General features: G+C 47.3%; 5 protein-coding genes and 1 non-coding gene across 6 annotated transcripts; 3 read left to right on the top strand and 3 right to left on the bottom strand.

Annotated features, from left to right (window-relative positions):
• Window positions 1–2,265: 2,265 nt before the first annotated feature.
• On the top strand, window positions 2,266–4,207 carry F4817DRAFT_357799 (uncharacterized protein; the record flags this gene model as incomplete). Its single annotated transcript, XM_049305955.1, has 3 exons — window positions 2,266–2,380; window positions 2,682–2,786; window positions 2,850–4,207. The coding sequence occupies 3 exons, from the start codon at window positions 2,266–2,268 to the stop codon at window positions 4,205–4,207; spliced, it is 1,578 nt and encodes a 525-aa protein (XP_049160567.1).
• A 533-nt stretch (window positions 4,208–4,740) lies between these two features.
• On the top strand, window positions 4,741–6,919 carry F4817DRAFT_333107 (mitochondrial carrier). The gene is made up of 3 exons (XM_049302725.1): window positions 4,741–5,181; window positions 5,288–6,032; window positions 6,115–6,919. The coding sequence occupies exons 1-3, from the start codon at window positions 4,994–4,996 to the stop codon at window positions 6,325–6,327; spliced, it is 1,146 nt and encodes a 381-aa protein (XP_049160568.1). The 5' UTR covers window positions 4,741–4,993; the 3' UTR covers window positions 6,328–6,919.
• A 611-nt stretch (window positions 6,920–7,530) lies between these two features.
• F4817DRAFT_t64 lies at window positions 7,531–7,611 on the top strand. The gene has a single exon. It is a non-coding gene; the product is annotated as a tRNA-Ser (tRNA).
• An 878-nt stretch (window positions 7,612–8,489) lies between these two features.
• On the bottom strand, window positions 8,490–9,578 carry F4817DRAFT_56179 (Phox-like protein). The gene is made up of 3 exons (XM_049307639.1): window positions 9,334–9,578; window positions 8,806–9,127; window positions 8,490–8,600 (listed from the first exon to the last, which is right to left on the bottom strand). The coding sequence occupies exons 1-3, from the start codon at window positions 9,433–9,435 to the stop codon at window positions 8,572–8,574; spliced, it is 453 nt and encodes a 150-aa protein (XP_049160569.1). The 5' UTR covers window positions 9,436–9,578; the 3' UTR covers window positions 8,490–8,571.
• Window positions 9,579–10,702: 1,124 nt separating this feature from the next.
• On the bottom strand, window positions 10,703–12,089 carry F4817DRAFT_56206 (uncharacterized protein). The gene is made up of 3 exons (XM_049307640.1): window positions 11,633–12,089; window positions 11,165–11,572; window positions 10,703–11,104 (listed from the first exon to the last, which is right to left on the bottom strand). The coding sequence occupies exons 1-3, from the start codon at window positions 11,951–11,953 to the stop codon at window positions 10,853–10,855; spliced, it is 981 nt and encodes a 326-aa protein (XP_049160570.1). The 5' UTR covers window positions 11,954–12,089; the 3' UTR covers window positions 10,703–10,852.
• Window positions 12,090–16,729: 4,640 nt separating this feature from the next.
• F4817DRAFT_56214 (ARP23 complex 20 kDa subunit) lies at window positions 16,730–17,746 on the bottom strand. Its single transcript, XM_049307641.1, has 5 exons — window positions 17,596–17,746; window positions 17,214–17,540; window positions 17,025–17,150; window positions 16,926–16,970; window positions 16,730–16,872 (listed from the first exon to the last, which is right to left on the bottom strand). Exons 1-5 carry the CDS (start codon window positions 17,596–17,598, stop codon window positions 16,864–16,866), a joined length of 510 nt encoding a protein of 169 aa, XP_049160571.1. The 5' UTR covers window positions 17,599–17,746; the 3' UTR covers window positions 16,730–16,863.
• Window positions 17,747–17,983: the final 237 nt, after the last annotated feature.

Here is a 17,983-nt window from a genome sequence, read left to right on the forward strand (position 1 = left end):
TTGGGGTCGGGCTTGGGGCGGGGGGGGGTGGGGGGCGGGGTGCGCGGGGGGGGCCGGGGGGCGGGGGCCGCGCGCGCCGGGGCCCCCCCCCCCCCCCGGGGGGGCGGGGCATTTAGAGGGGCATTTAGAGCATTTTACATAAAGGGGACCCGACGAAGGACTACATACCTCATATAGTGGCCTGTATGCAGCATCTGAGTAGCGTCCTGCAAATGTAGGGATATAAGCTCGGCAGCACCTCTATCTATTCTAGCGGCTCTCAGGGATGTAAGCTGCAGAGTATATCACATCTCTTCTTCCGAAGCTGTAAATATGCATTGTTTCGTACCGTACCAAGAGTAGCTGAATACGGATGTGGGGAGTATAGTTCATGGCGAAAGCAAAAACAAATAGGAAAGAAAAGTTCAAAAAGCATGTAACTAAGGTGAATAAAAAGTGCATATGGAAGTTGTCAACTCGCGCTCTTCACTACCTCAAGAGAACAGACCTTGAGCTGAGAGGGCCCTAAACCGTATTCTTCAAATCGCATCCATTCGAAATTTTGCTTATTAGTCTAACGCACCTTAGATCCATCACCACAAGTGGGTTTCAACGCCAAACTCATGTAGCCCGTCGATCTTTTCCTTCTTTTGTGCGGCGACAAGGGATCACACGGTCGGGAAGTCTAAAAAGAGCGGAATTTCAGCGTCGATGATCCTCTCCTGTATACAGCTAGGGTTAACCAAGCTGCAAAGGGTCCCGAGGCGAGTCCGGAGAGGCAATAGGAAGCGAGCGACAAAAGGGAACGGAAGATGGAGAGTTTTCGGTCTCTATTCCGTGAAGCTCATGTAAACAGCCGAGATGTCGCTAAACTTCAACTTTTTGGTCAGGTGTCATTCTGTTGATATCTACCTGCGTATTATCCTATGAGCATACAACTTACCCCATTATAATTTAGAAGTTAGAAGAGGGGAGAGAATGGTTTAACCAGGACATCTTTAATATGAGATTACTACAAACATATACTAACATAAATGTATAGTTACTGTTTACGTAATGTTTTAGGTATACCTATACCTTATGTACATATCACACATGCACAAATATAAAGGTAGGAGCATATAGGTATGTACCTAGCTACCTACCTTCCTAGAGGTGGCTTGTGCTCTTACCTCAGCTCAATTGGCCTGCAGAGCTTGGGGCAAAAAAACCATCAATAGGAAGCTGCTTATCGAGTCTTATTACCTAAACCAGCAAGCTTAAAAGAGTACCTAGGTACCTTAACCTAGGTATACCTAACCCACTTTGCTATTCGCATTTGGATCCCAGTAAACTGCCGTCTGTAAAATCTGTGGGCGGGTTTCTTTTTCACCAACCTGCCAACATGCCACATTGAGAGGTAGATTCTATAAGCAACTTTATCCTATCTTAATTGATTTTTATACTACCTACCTAGGTAAGTACATACTATACTATTACGGCATCGTTCCGTGCCGTGTCTCCCCGAACTACAAGGTACGTTCATAATCTAGAGATCAACAATTACCAGGTATGTATTGAACACTAGACATCTTGAGCCCCGCGTCTTTTGAATCCCCCGGTTTCCGAAATTCCCTTATCCCCAGCCCATTCTCACGGTAGTTTACTCCGTATTTTCTATTTGCGTCGAGGCTGAGTATCACCATACTTCACTTGCTTACTTTATCATACACGTACTTCAATACCTCCATATATCCATACCTCAATCCCTCAATACATCATATGTTTCTATATTGGCTTCCCCCTTTTCTTCCTTCTCCATTTAATTTGTTTGGCTCCTCGTTCGAACCTATTTCCCCCTATTTTGAAGCTGCTTACTTACTGCAAACGAATCTAAAGGTTCGTTCCTATGACGGCCGCCGAGCTCAGAAAAACAGAAAAACAGAAAAGCCCAAAAGCTCGGCAGCCCTAACTTCGCAATCTGCGTACCGCTCCCGGGGGTTTCGCGATTCTCGGCCCATCTGCGACTTGGAGAATTAATTCGTAATAAAGCGTGCTCCCGCTGTTTGCTTACCCTTATAATACATCACATCACCTTCTCAAACCCTCGGACAGAAATAGCAACGTCAAGCGAACCCCCCACTCATCCTGTTCTATACTCATATATGTCAATTCGTATTTTCTAGCGACGGAATTAATTGGACGTGTCAATCGGTTATTCTAAAGCTGCAAACCATTTTGTATATCAAGACTCCTACCAAAGCTTAAGAGGTATCTGTAAATTTCTCAACCGTGAGGCGTGCTGGGATGGCGCACAATCCAGATTCTGATCAACATAAACGAAAAAGAGACATATCCGATGACAATGGAAGTCAAGCGCCTCATGCTGACCGCATACCACAACCGCCTCCACCTCAGTCAGGTAAGTCCCATTCACCCTCCCATACACACTTACACATATCCACACCTTCATAGGTAACCTCCATTTGGGACACGATGATATCGTTACGCCTTGTTTCGTATGTAACATTGGCTTCCATCTCTTTATCATCACTATGTCCTACTATGAAATACTCTTACCTTATTTATGTATCGTATCATTATATCCAACTATTTTATCACACATTCGCAATATGAGTCCAATTGGCCACGTCCCGGTCACGGCCGGGAGTGCAGCCGCTCCGTAGAAAGATACTAACCTATCAATATCGAAGGCACGATAGCCCCTATCAATTATCTGTCCAAGGCCCATCCGGTCAAACTTAAGCTCATACAGGGCGACAGCGATACCTTCTCCGATGTTCTCACCCTAGTCAACGAGTATGAGGGTGAGCCGTTTCCACCTTGTACTACTCTTCCTTGAATATACAAGGACTGACGCGATGACTCAGGAGTGTTGAATAGACATGAGAGCCTTGCTTCTAATTTAGGAGCAAAGTTGACGGGTAGCCGCCTGCTGAAGGCGATGGAGGGTGCCTTTGAAGGTTCAATAACGACAACTCCGCCACAAACGATATTTAGCCCTGACCCGGTCACGTGGCTTGACATTGTCGAGTTTGCTAAGGCAAAACCCGGGGAGTTTGTATTGACACCTACTCCTAATGGTGGGCGTTGCTGCCAGTTTCCCCTGAAAGGCGTCCAGGTCGAAATCGGAGAAGATGACTGGAGGTTAATAGTATCTGGCGCTTTGGACAGGTTTAGGCTTGTCCCACCACAACCGCTAGAAGAAGACGAGACGGCGGAATTAGCAACTCTCGAAATTGTCGAGCAGCGCCTACAGGTTTTAATCAAGAAGGCGGACGAAGTGGCGCGTAGGGCCCGCCAACTCAACTACCACTTGAGCGGACGAAAAGCGTCTATACATGCGCGTCGCGCGTCGCAATCAGCCTCCGGTCCCAACTTCCAAGCTGTAAATCAGTCGCTGGGCTCCGGTGCCAACCCCGGTTACGACTTACATGCCGATCTTCTTCAGCAGTTCCTTGCCCCCTCCCAACCTTCTAGTCACCGGATCTCTTCCGTTGGTTCTATACCACCAACCCCAAATCCAATGGGCACCGCAACATCGACACCGAGAACCTCTATTCAGCAGCAAACTATTCTAGGCAGCAACCGGCCTTCACCTAGCTATCCCACCGAGCCAGCTATGAGGGATATCGAGGAAGAGAATCGCGCCTTGGTAACGGCTAAGATCGAGAGACTAGCACGTGGAGACGCTATACATCCACCATGTGACAGATGCAGAAGGCTCAAGACAGTGTGCATTAAACATCTAACTGCCTGCCAGGGATGCACCAAGAAACACGCAAGATGTGTATGGAAGGGCCTTACAGAAGAGGAGGTGGCTTGGCTTAAAGGAGAAGCTGGTGGAGATGGAGATGACGACGGAGATGAGCCAAGGGATTCCGGTAGAGCTGTATTCGGATCCCAATCGCATCTCGAATTCGGCGAACGTCGTAGGGAATCGGAACGCAGCGACGAACCTAGCACGAGCAGGTCTGGTTCGAGGATAGCCATCGGTAGACCTGCCGACGATGTCTGGAGAAAGGGACCAGAGACACCAATAAGTAGGCATGAAACTATGGAAGTGGATATAAGAGATGTGCGTCAGGGACAAGAATATCCAAGGAAAGAATTAGCTAGTGGGATGTTTAGGGAGCAAAAGTCAATGCTTAGCCACATGGCTTCCGTCGCGTCCGCGGCGGCAGATGCTGCTGCGATTTCGCGCGGGGGTCATCAGAATTCAGAATAATCGGAACGAGAGCAAGACAACAATCACTTGGCCGTACATATGTCATATATACGTGGGTGGATTTGTACATGCGGGTTTTCTTTAGGTGTTGGCAACCTGTATATACCCGGGCAGCATACGGCTGGGAGAAGGCGTGCATTACAACTTCATGTCTGCTCATTTGCTTACCGCTTACCATTATTCGACCAACGAGAAATTGAAAATTTTAAGTTATATTACTCGGTTCTGGCAATGGGATGAGGTTAAAATTGTGCTGAATAACCTGATGTAAGACACCGAGTCTCAGCGAGGCTCAACTAAGTGTCTTACAATCCATTATACATATCTGACCCCCCCCTGGCCTCCTTCGGGGTGACCTGCCTACCAGCCTACATGCCCAAACTTCCCGAAAACCGGGCTCGCGGGTGTTTGAGGCACAGTCGACCGGGACCCACTTAATTGAAAGTCGGGAAGCGCGCTAGTTAGGGCTGTTCTATGTATTAGACGCGACAAGATAAGACAATGTGGCGGCGGTACCCATTAAAAAAAGTCAAATCTAATTGCAATTCTTTGACGTCTTCAGTAGCGAACTTCTAGTTTCAAATTTTCCAAATTTAAACATACCTCCACTCACTTGTCGACAGCTTAAACGAACGTTTCCCACTCTTTACAAATCGCCGTTCTAATAAGCTCATAATTCTGAACATTTTAATGGAGTGTCGGTAGTAAATATTCATAGTGCTTCTCCGTTGCGTTTTATACAGGCCGCAAAGAATTGACTTATAGCCGTCATCTCCATAACGGGTCATGGCTCAACCGCCATCACATGCGATTTATACAATGAACGACACCGGAAAGCGTCGCGATGGCGCATTTTCGATACCACAACAGTCGCCGCTACCGCAATCTCGTGAGCTCGGTCTCGCAACTCCCGAGGCTACAGCGACAACATCGTCGCCATTCTCTAGATCTTGGCCACACTTGGTCGCCGGAGGGTACGTCATGATTCCTCTTCCTCGTCTATAGAGCTCCTTAAAGCTGGAAAATGCCCTTCAAAAGAAATGCATACAAGGCTTTCGCTAAGGCTCTCTATTCTCGCAGTATCGGAGGCATGACAGCAGCTGTGCTAACAGCACCTCTGGATGTTCTCAAAACCCGACTCCAGTCCGACTTTTATCAAGCCCAGCTCCGAGCAGCGCGAGAAGCAACAGGCCAGGCGCGCCTTGGTCCATTGCAGTCAGCCACGTATCACTTACAAGAAACGGTCCAGATCTTGCGCGACGTGCACAGGCTGGAAGGGTGGCGGGCACTGTTCAAGGGTCTGGGGCCGAACCTGGTCGGAGTCGTGCCGGCGCGAAGCATTAACTTTTACGTGTACCCCACGAGCAAGAGGGCATACTCGCAGTGGTTAGACGCATCCCCGGATAATCCGATTGTGCATCTAGCCAGTGCGGTGACAGCGGGGATCGCAACAGGAACTGCGACGAACCCTATATGGCTAGTGAAGACGCGATTGCAGCTTGACAAGAATAACGCTGAGCGCAAGGGTGACGTAGGTGCGCGCCGGTACCGCAACAGCTGGGACTGCATCCGGCAGGTGGTGCGGGACGAGGGTCCGCGGGGCTTCTTCAAAGGTCTGAGCGCAAGTTATCTTGGCATCACCGAAAGCACACTGCAGTGGATGATGTACGAGGAGATTAAACGCAAATTAAGACTACGGGAGGAACGGATCGTGCAAAGTGGCAAGGAAAAGACCTGGTGGGACCGTACAGTTGACCGGACAGGAAACTTCATGGGTGCCGGTACGGCCAAGGGTATAGCGTCCATATTGACGTATCCGCATGAGGTGAGTACTCACAGCGATTATACAGCGCCATCAAAGAATTGAATTGTGATCTGAAAGAAGAGGTAGCTAACATGATGGCTAGGTCGCGCGGACTCGGCTCAGACAAGCACCAATGTCAGATGGTAGACCCAAGTATACGGGGCTCGTACAATGCTTCAAACTTGTCTGGAAGGAGGAGGGCGTCATCGGGCTATACGGCGGTCTAACACCTCATCTAATGCGTACAATCCCCTCGGCCGCAATTATGTTCGGCATGTACGAGGTTATCGTCAAGTTCCTCGGCGCGAAGAGCTAGATAACAATACCTCTGGCACTAACCCGCGTATTAACGCTCCCTTAGACAACTCCAATCCTACTAACACCCACAAATGCGACGGTACACGTTTATGACGACCCTGTAATAATATTAACTTGGGGTATGAGGCAAGAGGAAAAGGCAATGCTAGATGACTGACGATACCTTTCGAGCTTGGACCGGATATCCAAGGAACCATAGGCACCGAATGAAGCCATTCTAAACAACCATCTCATCTATATCTCCACCCACGCACATGCATGGACACTGTGCAGACGCTACATCACCACTACTGTATACCAAACGGAAATATGTCATAGAAAAAAGGCTGGGTCACGATAGAATTACGAAGGCAAAAACACGGCAGGGTTCTCGTTAGCCTACTATGTTCAAGCAAGTTAGACTAGCGGGCAGCTATGATCTATACGTGTACGGAGTGACACATAGCATGATTGGCGTTTGGGAGGGCAAAGGGGGATGAATAATGTTAGATAAGACGAAAGAAGAACAGGATAAAATAAAAACGATCCACTCAGACCACATGCATTGAAAATGCATGTAACCATGTAGCATAAGGGAGAGCTAGTGAGCCTACGTATAAGACTTGATTATACTACGTTAGATCAGATAAGTTCCGTCTCTGCGAAATTGAACGAACTAGACACCGGTATCTAGTCTAAAATTTGCAAGCAGGATGATAAATAGCGAGACTCGTCAGCCGGACTTGGAGATCTCTTATGACTGCCTCTAATCTACCGGTCACGAAATATCTAAGTACTTGGTTTAAGAAGTCACGTAAAACCTTTTCTAGGTAGCTAGTAGGTCTTCATAAACCCAGCAAGGGCGGTACCATGTCCTCGTTCCCTTGAGTATTTTATTATAAGATTTCGACTGAGCAATATATGTAGTATAGACACGTAGGATAATTATAGACAGTACTAGCATTAATGAATACAGATATGAATTTTAAATCATTAAGTTTAGTTCTCATTCCCATCTATGATCTATCCACTCAAGACATCACATCATAGGTATCACGGTGGATTGTCAATACCCACCCAGGCCACCCACCAAGCGTACGCTAGTTAGAAGACCCCATCAAATTCTCACGAATCACAGCGCCCCAACCAACCACCTTAATTTCGCCGAAGTTTACACACGCTAAGGGTATATAGTGCCAAATAAAAGGCCATCAGTCATCAAGGCAACGTGCCAGAGTGGTTAATGGGTTAGACTCGAAATCTAATGACTTCGGTCGCACAGGTTCGAATCCTGTCGTTGTCGCGACTTTCCATTTCTTTTTCGATTTTTTTTCCCTTTTTCATCCCCCCCGCCCCCTCCCCCCGAAATTGCTCTCAGTTCTCTTTTTTTTTTCTCTTCCGGTTTGGTACGCTATGTAATTGACATAGATTTGACTTTCAGGCTTAAACATGTCTTATATGTCGCGTGGAATCTTTTCTTTTTTTGTAATTATCATCGACTCCGCACTTGTATTAAGTACGTGTATGCTCGTTGGGTTGCTATTATTTGAGGGTCTCATAGCTCTATAATTTGACTAGGTAGTTACACCTTTATTACGGTGTTTTCTTGCTGCATCCTTAGAAAAGTCAGGTACTCATCCTTACACTGAAAATTAGATGCTCGTCTAGTACTAATCTGGTCCCAGCAGTCTTAGCTCCAAGCACTCATATAATTGAACTTGATCGCTAGGTAAGCCATCTGTGAGCATCATCTCTACTAACGCAAGCTTACTTTAAAATTTTACTCCGGATAATAACGCTATTTCTCGGATCTATGTGGTAATTCAAACTAAAACGTCAGTTGCTTGAATTAAGCTCAGACGAAGCACCGCAAGAATAGAAAGCGGAAATTATATTAATATAGGTAAAATCGACAAAAATAAGTCATTCTCGACTACTAGTAGTTTGATCATCATTTTCTGTCGGACGGCTTCAAACCGCATCTTGATCAAGTCAGCTATGTCCACGCAGGCGTCATGAAATAGATGTACGCAATTGGTCTTTAACCTCGTATCCGTAAAGCTCAGGCCAGTAATATAAGCGGTTCCTTCGTTTCTCATCGTAATGTCGTCTCCGTCTCCCAGCTACTACGTTTTGATGCTACCCCCTGCAAGTGAGTCTCCACGAGTTGTTTAGGCGGTCTCTTCCGCAGCTTTCTGGGTATGCGACGGCCACCGGGATTTTGTGCCCCGTTATTGGTGGTCCACGAGTCGAAAAGTCGCAGTCACCAGGCGTTGCGATCCCAGTTAGGGTCTGGAGATCTGAGTTAGCTATCAAGTTTCGAACATAGTCGGCATATTGACGTCAATCCCCCATGACAGCTCAAATCTGGTTAATTTTTTTCTCATGTAATCCCCTTCGGCTCAGACTCATATTCCTATTTCAACCCTCATAGCCCATCGAGTGAAAAGGAAAACTACCGTATTAAGATTGTAGTTAGGGGAAAAGGTAAACTCACCCTGCACGAACGCAGCCAAGACCTTGCTGCCGGTCTGGAGTAGTGGGTGGCCAACAACGATCTTGAGAAATTTCTCGAGTCCAGCACGGCGACCCTCGATGACGTCGTCGGAGAAGCGATTGGTGAAGACCTTGCCGGGGAGCGGGGGAATGGTGACACGGGCGCTCTCGCGTTCGAGAATGTCGCGGAAGTACTCGAAGTCGCTATAGCGCCGGCGCACCGAAGAGTGCCGTAGCTTGAAGGCCGGGATGTTGGTCCGGCACACGATCTCGTAGTCCGTGTACATGTTGCGCGACGTGCCGTGCGTGCGCGGGTTGCGGACCTGTTTCAGATGGCCAAGTGCCATTGGTCAGCTTACTATTACCATTGGTCGCACTGCTGATTCAATTGTGTCGCGTGATGGATATAAAATGGTAAAGGGGGGAGAGAAGGAGAAGAGTATAAGCTTGCTCGCGTGCCTCGTTGAGTAGGGCTATGCGCCATCCACGAAGCCATATGAACAATAGGATGTTTCGGGAAGGGACCTACCTCTATCTCGAGAAAGTTCTCCGGGGGCCCGTAGATCTCCTCGAACGACTGCTGACGCGTGTCCGGCATGGACTGCAGGATGGGACGGGTTAAGCCAGCCATTCCGCGCGGAGAGGTTGCTGTCGGAGATGTCGAAGTTTGATTTAGCGACGTGGATGCCGCTGAAACTGCGCCCCCGCCGGTCGCGGGGACCTGTTGTTGGTCGGTGGACGCCGTTTTGGCGGTTTGTGTCGTCACTGTTTATAGCAGTTCGCTCGAGGTTTTGCGTCAGAGGCTTGCGCCTCGTTGGTTTAAGGGACCAGACAGCAGATTCGGTCGAAAATCCTAGTAGAAGGCGAGGTCGGACTTCGGTAAAAAGTTTCGGGTCAAAGGTATGTGCGGTCTCAGCTCAGCTTGATTGGAGGGGAGGGAAGATGGGGAAATGTGGTAAGGTTTGGTGTTTTGGTGGTTGTCGACTATGGAAAGTTCCAGGAAGTGGGATGAGGTTTAGTAGGCGGGCAACTGGCGGGTCGACAGTGGAGTTGGTTTGCTTGACCAGGCGCCAAGGACGCTGTTTCCCAAATAATTGAATTAGGTAGGTACCTACGTAACCTTTACTGCATTGAAGGTACGAGCATCTAGCATACACGTAAGTATTTATGCTCTGTATCTTGCGTGTAAAATACATCATAAAAGTATAGTACGTACTAGAAGCTCATGCGGGGAAATACATATCTGAGAGTTACTGGTTTGCATAATCGTCCTATCACCTCACTTACCCCCGATCTGCCCGACCAATATTCGGGGTTACGGGGGTCGATTAGTAATAATATCAACTTCATCCCATCCCATCTAATTCTGACTTATACCAGAATTTATACCAGACTTACACTGTAAATGCATTAATAACTCACAAAAAAGGCAGAATAATGGACGCAAGTAATGTGTTGACCAACGAAATAGTTTATTGGGCTATCTACGAAAGAAGCCTCAACTAAAAGAAAAGAAAAGAAAAGAAAAGAAACCGGATTCCCAGCAAATCGCAAATCTGCGGACTCCAATGGGCGTAGTAGATTACCCCATAGTATCGTCACATAATGACCTAAGACATGTGTCTTAATTCTCCCGCGCCTCTCTACCCGTGTAGATACGGAGAATAAATGTGCGGAAAATATCCCCCCTGCGCTCAGTCTAGAGCCTACAGGGTTGCGAAGTCTGATTAAGATCCTCAACTTTGACATTCCCACCAGGACGAGCGGCTCAGATGAGCGGCCACGTGCTGATGCACCCTCAATAATCTTCCGCAGCTGGTCAAGCAAGGGATTCCTTCAGGTGTCGCATTCGGTGATGGTGGCTAGCATGATAAGCCCCCGAGAAGACCGTGTAGGTGTAGCAAATGGCCTTCTAGAGATCAAACGAGGTTGTATTTGTTATCCCGTTGGTGACGATCGTTATTGTCGTCATAGCAAAAGCAAAGTTGGTGGTGACTACCCCGAGTCTATGCAACTGAATAGCCCAAGGTCTAGATGGCCATCCCGCTCTAGTAGGAGGGCAGCTGTCCTCCCGTGATAGCACGACGGATGATTCTTTCAATCGCGTCCCACTCTAGCGCAGCAACGTCAGATAGCGTCATGCTATCAAACGCTGGACCTGACGGCAAACCAATCTCGCACCAGAAGAAGCCCCAGTAATCAGAGGTCTTGCTTTGCTCGAGCTTCAGGGCGCGCTTTCGGCTGACGCTAAGGTTATCCACAACTCGAGAAGTCTCGGTGCTGATTAAAGCGATGTAGTACTGTTCAATCTTGTTAGAATGCAATCTATAAGCAGTGGAATAGGGGTAGATATAACATACCTCGACGACATCCAGAGGGACACCGGGTTTGACGCCAAGGGCGTACTGGTGGCACCAGCGCTCAGCAAAACGAGGTTGGTTGTAATCGCGCAAGTCAAGCTCGGATAGGTTGGCCGTGTACGCAATGTTGTCCTTCTGGCTCACGGTGAAGCCGGGGCAAAGCATAGCAGCCTTCACAAGTCGGTTAAGAAGCTGTTTGGTGAGGCGATTGAAGTCGGGCTTTTGGCCGCGGCGCATCGTGCCTCTCTCAAGAAGTTCCTTCAAGTAATGAACCATCTTGAATGTCGTATCATAGATATAATGGCGCTCCTTGATGGTGATACGCTCGGTTAGGTACCACGGCATCTTCTTTAGAGTGCTAATCATGCACTCGAATGGTCGTTCGGGACAACCTTTCGCATACGAGGCCTATAAGGGGGTAATATTAGGAGCGAGAACATAATCGAAACAGGGGGGAAAGTTACTTACGTGGGAGTTGGCCTCAGCATGCTTGTAGAGCATACCCATCTCTTCTGCACAGACAAATCCTTTGAAGTTTTCAAAGTCATACTCAGAACCAAATGTGAATGCATACGGGGATTCGTGCCAGTCAATCCCATGGGCGGTGGGGAAGAGCTCCTTCATGAGCTTCGCCTGAGAGGCAACTGTCATCTCCACATTGCGATCACCAAGTTTAGGGTGGCGTTCCTGCTTGATGGCGGCTCGGTGTTTGTCTACAGCGTTCACGGCATCTTGGAACGACACGAACTCGACATAACAGTCATTAGTCTTGCTGGTAACGCGGTCCATGATAATATGGACAGGCTCCTCCTTGTCGTTGAGGATGCGAGCGCTGCGGCCCAAGAAAGCGATGATCTCGGCACGGGTGATCTCATAGGGGATCTAGAAGAAAGTTAATCATATGTCCATAATCAATCGTTTCTGTGAATGACATACGTTACTAATGCAAACAATCCCGTGGTTGCTGCGCTCGGCAAGATGGCACGTTTCAACAAACGGCATGTTGCTGGAATGAAGCATATCTTCGACAGTAGGTTGACCATTAGGTCCTGTCAATTGATTCAACCAGTCCGAGCGAAGCTTCTGGATTTCCTCAGGAATAGGAAGGAACTCCAATGGCCCATAGATCGGGGATGTCGATCGTAGACTCGATCGCTGGCTAGAAGGACTCTTAACAAGAGCCTGCCGCTGCTGGATCAGCTCTCTTGTTAGAGGTGTGGGAGAAGCTGTTTGAGTTTTCCTCAATGACTCTAGAAGGCCATTTCCGCTCGAAGAACTACTAGAAGAGCCTGATGTAGTAGTATTGAGACGGACGATGGATTGCGCTGATCGGGTGGCGCTATGACTTCCCGGGGGAGCTAGGGGGCTAATTCGCCGAGTTCTTGTAGGAGTGGTACCGTTATGGCTTTGACCGCCTGAAGGATTGCGATCAAGTATACCAACTCTCTGAATGCTGGTAGGCGTAGTGAACTGGGCGAGGTTGCCCTGAACGATAGGCGTTTGGCGGCCGCGAGAGAGTCCCATAGCGTCAACTTGACCTATTATCTGACTCTGAGAAGAGGTTATACCGGTTCTGCCTCTAAGTAGCGTGGGGGATGTGTCGAGTGTCATAGGCGGTGCCGAAACCGTCGTGTTCTTTCGCTTGTGGCCGCCCTTCTGATCTGGGGATGTCGTGGGCAGACCATTCGCGACGTTGTGGAGGACCTGTCTGAAAACTTCCTCGTTCTCGCTCTGAATGGTGCAAGACTGTCGACGGTCACCGGCAACTCTGTCATAGTCTTCCTGCATCGGCATGCCTGTCATTTCACGTTTCTGGAAATTCCAATCTGCAGGGGTCCAATGCTGCTGAAGGCGAAGCAGCATCGAGTGGTCTATGATTGATGGCTGCATAGCGTTGTCTACAGCTACCTGCTGCGCTTGGCTGAAGGGAACCCCATTAGGGAAGTTCTGTAGATTCTGTTGAGCCTGGTGCATGTTCATGAACATTTCCACCGAGGAGGCCTGTAGAAGTAGAGGTAAATCAATTAGCATGACAAACTCATTTATTATGTAAAGATAAAGGAAGGATATGGGATAAGTCTAATCATCATCGACAACTATTAAGTGGCAAGACATAGGTGTAGGGTTGGGCTTGGGGGTGGGGGTGGGATCTGTTACCTTCTCGTTGTTGCTGTTGGAGGCAGCTGTGCCAGCCATCGATCCCATCAACATAGGATCAAATGATCTAGGAATAGAGTAGCTGCCGCTAGGAATAGTAGCCACACTTGCCATCTCAGCGCCGTTCACTGTATTTACAGTGGTGTAAGTCATAGGATGGCTACCAGCCTCGGAAGAACTAATGTTCATGTTAAGAGAAGCGCCTTGGGCAGGAGCACCCGCGCCACTACCCTCATGCGAAGTAGCATTCAAAGCCGCGGTTAGGGGTTGTCGGGGGAGCTTGGAGTTAGCCCATCGGCTACCAGGAGCTGTAGTTCCAGACATATTCGCGTATATCAATGAGAGATAAATGCAATATGGCTAGACTAAGCAATATGTAAAGTTAGTATTACTCAAGTAACCGAGTAGTTGTTCTAGTACGTGTTGATGGATGACTTATTACTGAAGGGGCCAGTGTTCTAGTAGTAGTGCGCGGGAGAATAGGTAGGTTAAACACTTACATGAAAAAGTTAATTGTTGTTAAGTCGCGACCAGCGTTGTAAGGAGACACTAAAGGGATAAGTGAAGTAGTCGGAACAAGAAGTAATGACTTGTTGAGGTGGAAGTCCAAGGTGTAGTAGTCCTAAGACTTCCAGGTGAATGTGCGTGCTAATGTGAATGGATCGCGAATTACTTTGTCGATTGATATCCACACAAGCTTCATAAACTATCCGTACAAATAGGTTAGTCTTGAGGGAAAGGGAAAGGGGAAGGGGGAAGGGGGAGGCGTTATTGAAAGTGTCAAGTTGAAAGTGTGTTGAAGGTGTAACAGGAGGAAAGAATATTTGGAAGTGCGGGATGCCTGTTAAATAAAATTGGGTTGGCAGGTTTGTGTGTAGAGGTGTGTGTAAAGGTACGTAAGGTACCAAGTATAGGTAATTACCAATGCACCGACGGCAGCTGTCAATACAAGGCAACTTTGAAGTGGTGTGATGCAACGGGGTTGGTGATAGTGGCTAAAAGTGTGCAAGCGAGGGTACGGCGGTCTGACCGTTGCCTAGGGACTTGTTCGTCAAGAAAAAGTCCCACGTCATGAATTGACTTCAATATGCGAAAAGAGTAATTTCATGAACAAGAGGAATTGGCAAGTAGTAAGGAAATAAAGAATCAGGGGTGCAGGGCAACAAGGTAATCTTGAAATATGGGGGTTCGAAAGCGGTTTACTCACTATGTACTTGGTCGGTAGTAGATACCTACTTAAAATGCCTGTCTCTTCATAAAACCGAACTCTGCTGAAAAGACCACAGTGGGGAGAAAGGTATCCAGAGGATATCTGGATGATGTCTGCTATCTGATTGTGTAAGTTAGAAACACCAAGGTATTCTTACGCAACCAATGAAATTGGGAGAATTTAGGAGGGAATATACGTACCAGATATGGAATCACCAAGGTCCAAGCTTTAAGTCTTGTGAGTCAGGGTATTTAATAAAAGTCGAGAGAGTTATTATTTCGAAGGGGAGGGGAAAGGGATTTGAAAATACCTACTGGATAACCAGGACGGCGTCGTATGTATCTAGGTGACTAAGGAAGTTAGGACCACGCCGAAAAGAGGTAACAGACGAAGTCAAGTTAGATTCACAAGACTACTCTGCGAAGATTGTTAAATAGATTCTCCTCGAGACTTAGGGCGGTGAGGATATTGTATTGTAGGGAAGTAACGAGGAGATTACGAGCCGGCTTAAACAAACCCTCGGGTATCAAGGTTACCATTGGTTGTAGAGGAAGGTAGGAAAGGGAGGAATAACTGGAAGGTAGGTGCTTAACGAAGTTGAGGCAAGATAACTGCCGTTACGGGATCTGGTGCATGCCTCATTACCCCGAGATTTGATAGGCCGCAGTCCTTCAGATGATATCTAGGTAGAGATAGCGTTGTGATATTATGGCAGTAAGAGCTGCTATTTGCAAGCAGCGGTCTTTCCTCCCTACGGTAGGAGAGGTAGGAGAGGTAGGTACTCGAGATGCCGCCGAACGAAACCTCAGGTATCGTGGTCCACCCGGTTTACAAGTAGGCAAGAGCGCGAATATCCCAACCGAGCTACTTCCAAGGCGTTCATTACAAGCTTCGCGTACCTAACCAATAATACTTACTCAGTTACAAAGTAAAGTGAAACCGCCGATGGCCGTAGGCAGGGTTTAAAGAGCAATATGTTTAATAACAAGAGTAAAGCGTCAACTAAGGAGGCACACGCGAGGTGAAACGGTTGGTTTTCTAGTATTCGATGTTAGTTCATCACCCTTCTCTACCTTAGGTAGGTATGGCTGCAACGGAAATATTCAGACTAGACCATCTAATAGTTCGTGATCGTAATCGCGTCCTGGAATTAACTTCATATATGACCGTTGGCCCTAACGATAATTATATCCAACTCTACAATTCGAGCCATAATTTTGGTGATCTCGTCTTCCCCACAGTACCGGTAGTCATAAACCCCAATAATTAGGACCTTTGCTGCTAGGTAATCAATTTTATCATCTTTTGGTCAATTATGGCGAGATAGACGAAATGATCTTGCAAATTTTGTTAAATAATAGATGAAGTCGAATCCCACTTTGGCCACAGATACGCTATTAGTTACGTCTTCGTCTTATGATCCATATTGGTCTCCTCTCCTCCAATTTTATATATTCGACATTGTGTCTGTCGACGTAATTTGTTAACAATTAGGTATACCTCGTAGAATAACATTCGTGGTGCAACTAAGTCCTTTGGCCGATGATAGGTAATTAATAGTATGGCCCCGGGTCCAGTATAAGTCATATTGATACCGGTATATTGATATGCCACAGATCATCTTCCAATGCATAATGAGACTTCCATAGGATTGTGGTATTGGGGCTATGGATACATAAAAAAATCAATGCTTTTATACCTCGGCAACGTACCGGCCGGGAAAGATCTACACTAAACTGATACGAAGAACCGAAGGCCACGAAGCACTGCGAGCATGGAAAGACGTAAAACGAATAGGTGTAGGATAATCTATTAGATTGGCTCTCTGGAGGATGTATTCCTTACTTGGATGACCGAAAATTATGACATCTAGACACAGGACAGCGGCCTCGTTTAGATACAACTTGTGCGTGTAAAATGAGACGACAGTATATTGGCAGTATCGGCAAGTATAATATATGTAGAATAGAGACCGTCGAACTAAACATGAAAGCATTCGACGAGTGGAAGAGCTTCAATACAAAGCGATTACATCTGAGACCACAATTTCAAGCAGTCGTATAAAAGATTGCCCGGTAAATCACTTCACTACATCAATACCCGTTGGCTAGATAGATCAAATGGTAACCTGAAATCACTTGTTTGCTATCATTTTATATCTAGGTAGGTAATGCATATTGTTGGAGTTCGCTGTCTCCATTTATACGGCCTCAACCAGTTATGCTCTGGGTATGTCAGTTCTTGCATCTCCGTGAATTGTCAGCTTCATAGCTCGTGCCTTATTCTCTTTCCAAGTTTGGCCGGGAAGAAACCCAGTCCATGGGCGTATCTTTTAGTCAAACTGAAAATGATATTAGTAAATTGCCGAGAAAAGGGTTGATAGAAGGAACTTACGGGTGTTAGGAAAGATTCCGCCACGAATCTTGCCCGTGCGTTCAACTAGTTTTGGTTAGTCGATCCTGACTATAGGGGGTCAATCCTAAGATGACATACAAACAGCTTCATCTCCGAAATCTCCTTGTCTACTTCCTCCATGAATTGGATGATGAAGTCCACCAGCTTGTGCTTCAACATCTCCTCGGTATGGAAGTTGGTAATTAAGAAGGAAATATCGTAACCCTATTCGGACTAGATTAGCTACAATGGACACGACGGTAGCTCTACTAGAAATGGCGGGAATACCTTGATAGGTTTCCTCCTAAGGATGAAGAAGGCTTCGGCTCGCTGGGTGAGGAATCGGGTGAACTTGTGGACTAGGATATTCTCGATCTCGTCTGCCTGCTTGATCTTGATGCTAATTCGGACGCTGTTGATGCTGGGTTCGATCAGGACCTTCTCGTTCTCATTGCGGGAGATGACTAAGGGGTTGAGCAGAACTTCAGGAGAAGTCTGGGCTTCGATCTCGGGAACATTGTGTCGTTCGGAAGTTTGGGAGGCAAAGTTAGAGAGGCAAAGGGCGGCCGTGAGAGTGCTCCGCACGCATTGGAGGTAGGGGCGGAGAGATTGGGACTGAGACTCGAAGTTAGTAGGTGATTTTAATATAGGAGATGGGCGTAGAGTATACCATGGTGCGTAGAGCGGTCAGTCCCCTAACCTGGTGTTTGTCCTACAATGGGTGTGGGGTGAAGCAATTCCCAGCCTGAGAGCGGTTCTTTAAGTTAATTACGACGTCCTTAAGGTCTAATGTGGGGCATTACGCAGCTGAGATACGTACCTTCTAGGGGGTAAAGATTGTACAGCTAAGCAGCCTAACGGTTAAGCTTGACCTTATCGATTTGCTATGTAAATAAATAAAATAGACACGTGACGTCGAATTAAGATTGGTGGAGGTGGATTCTTCTTTTCCAAGGTTGCCTGCTTGTGGCTTGACACATCTCTGTAGCCCCGCAGCGGGGACCCACTTCAGTTGAAACTCCCTAAAGGCGGGTAGAATCGTATCGATTATTGGGGGT

This window comes from Daldinia loculata (assembly GCF_022478755.1).
Source record: "Daldinia loculata strain CBS 113971 unplaced genomic scaffold F4817scaffold_15, whole genome shotgun sequence".
NCBI lineage: Eukaryota > Fungi > Ascomycota > Sordariomycetes > Xylariales > Hypoxylaceae > Daldinia > Daldinia loculata.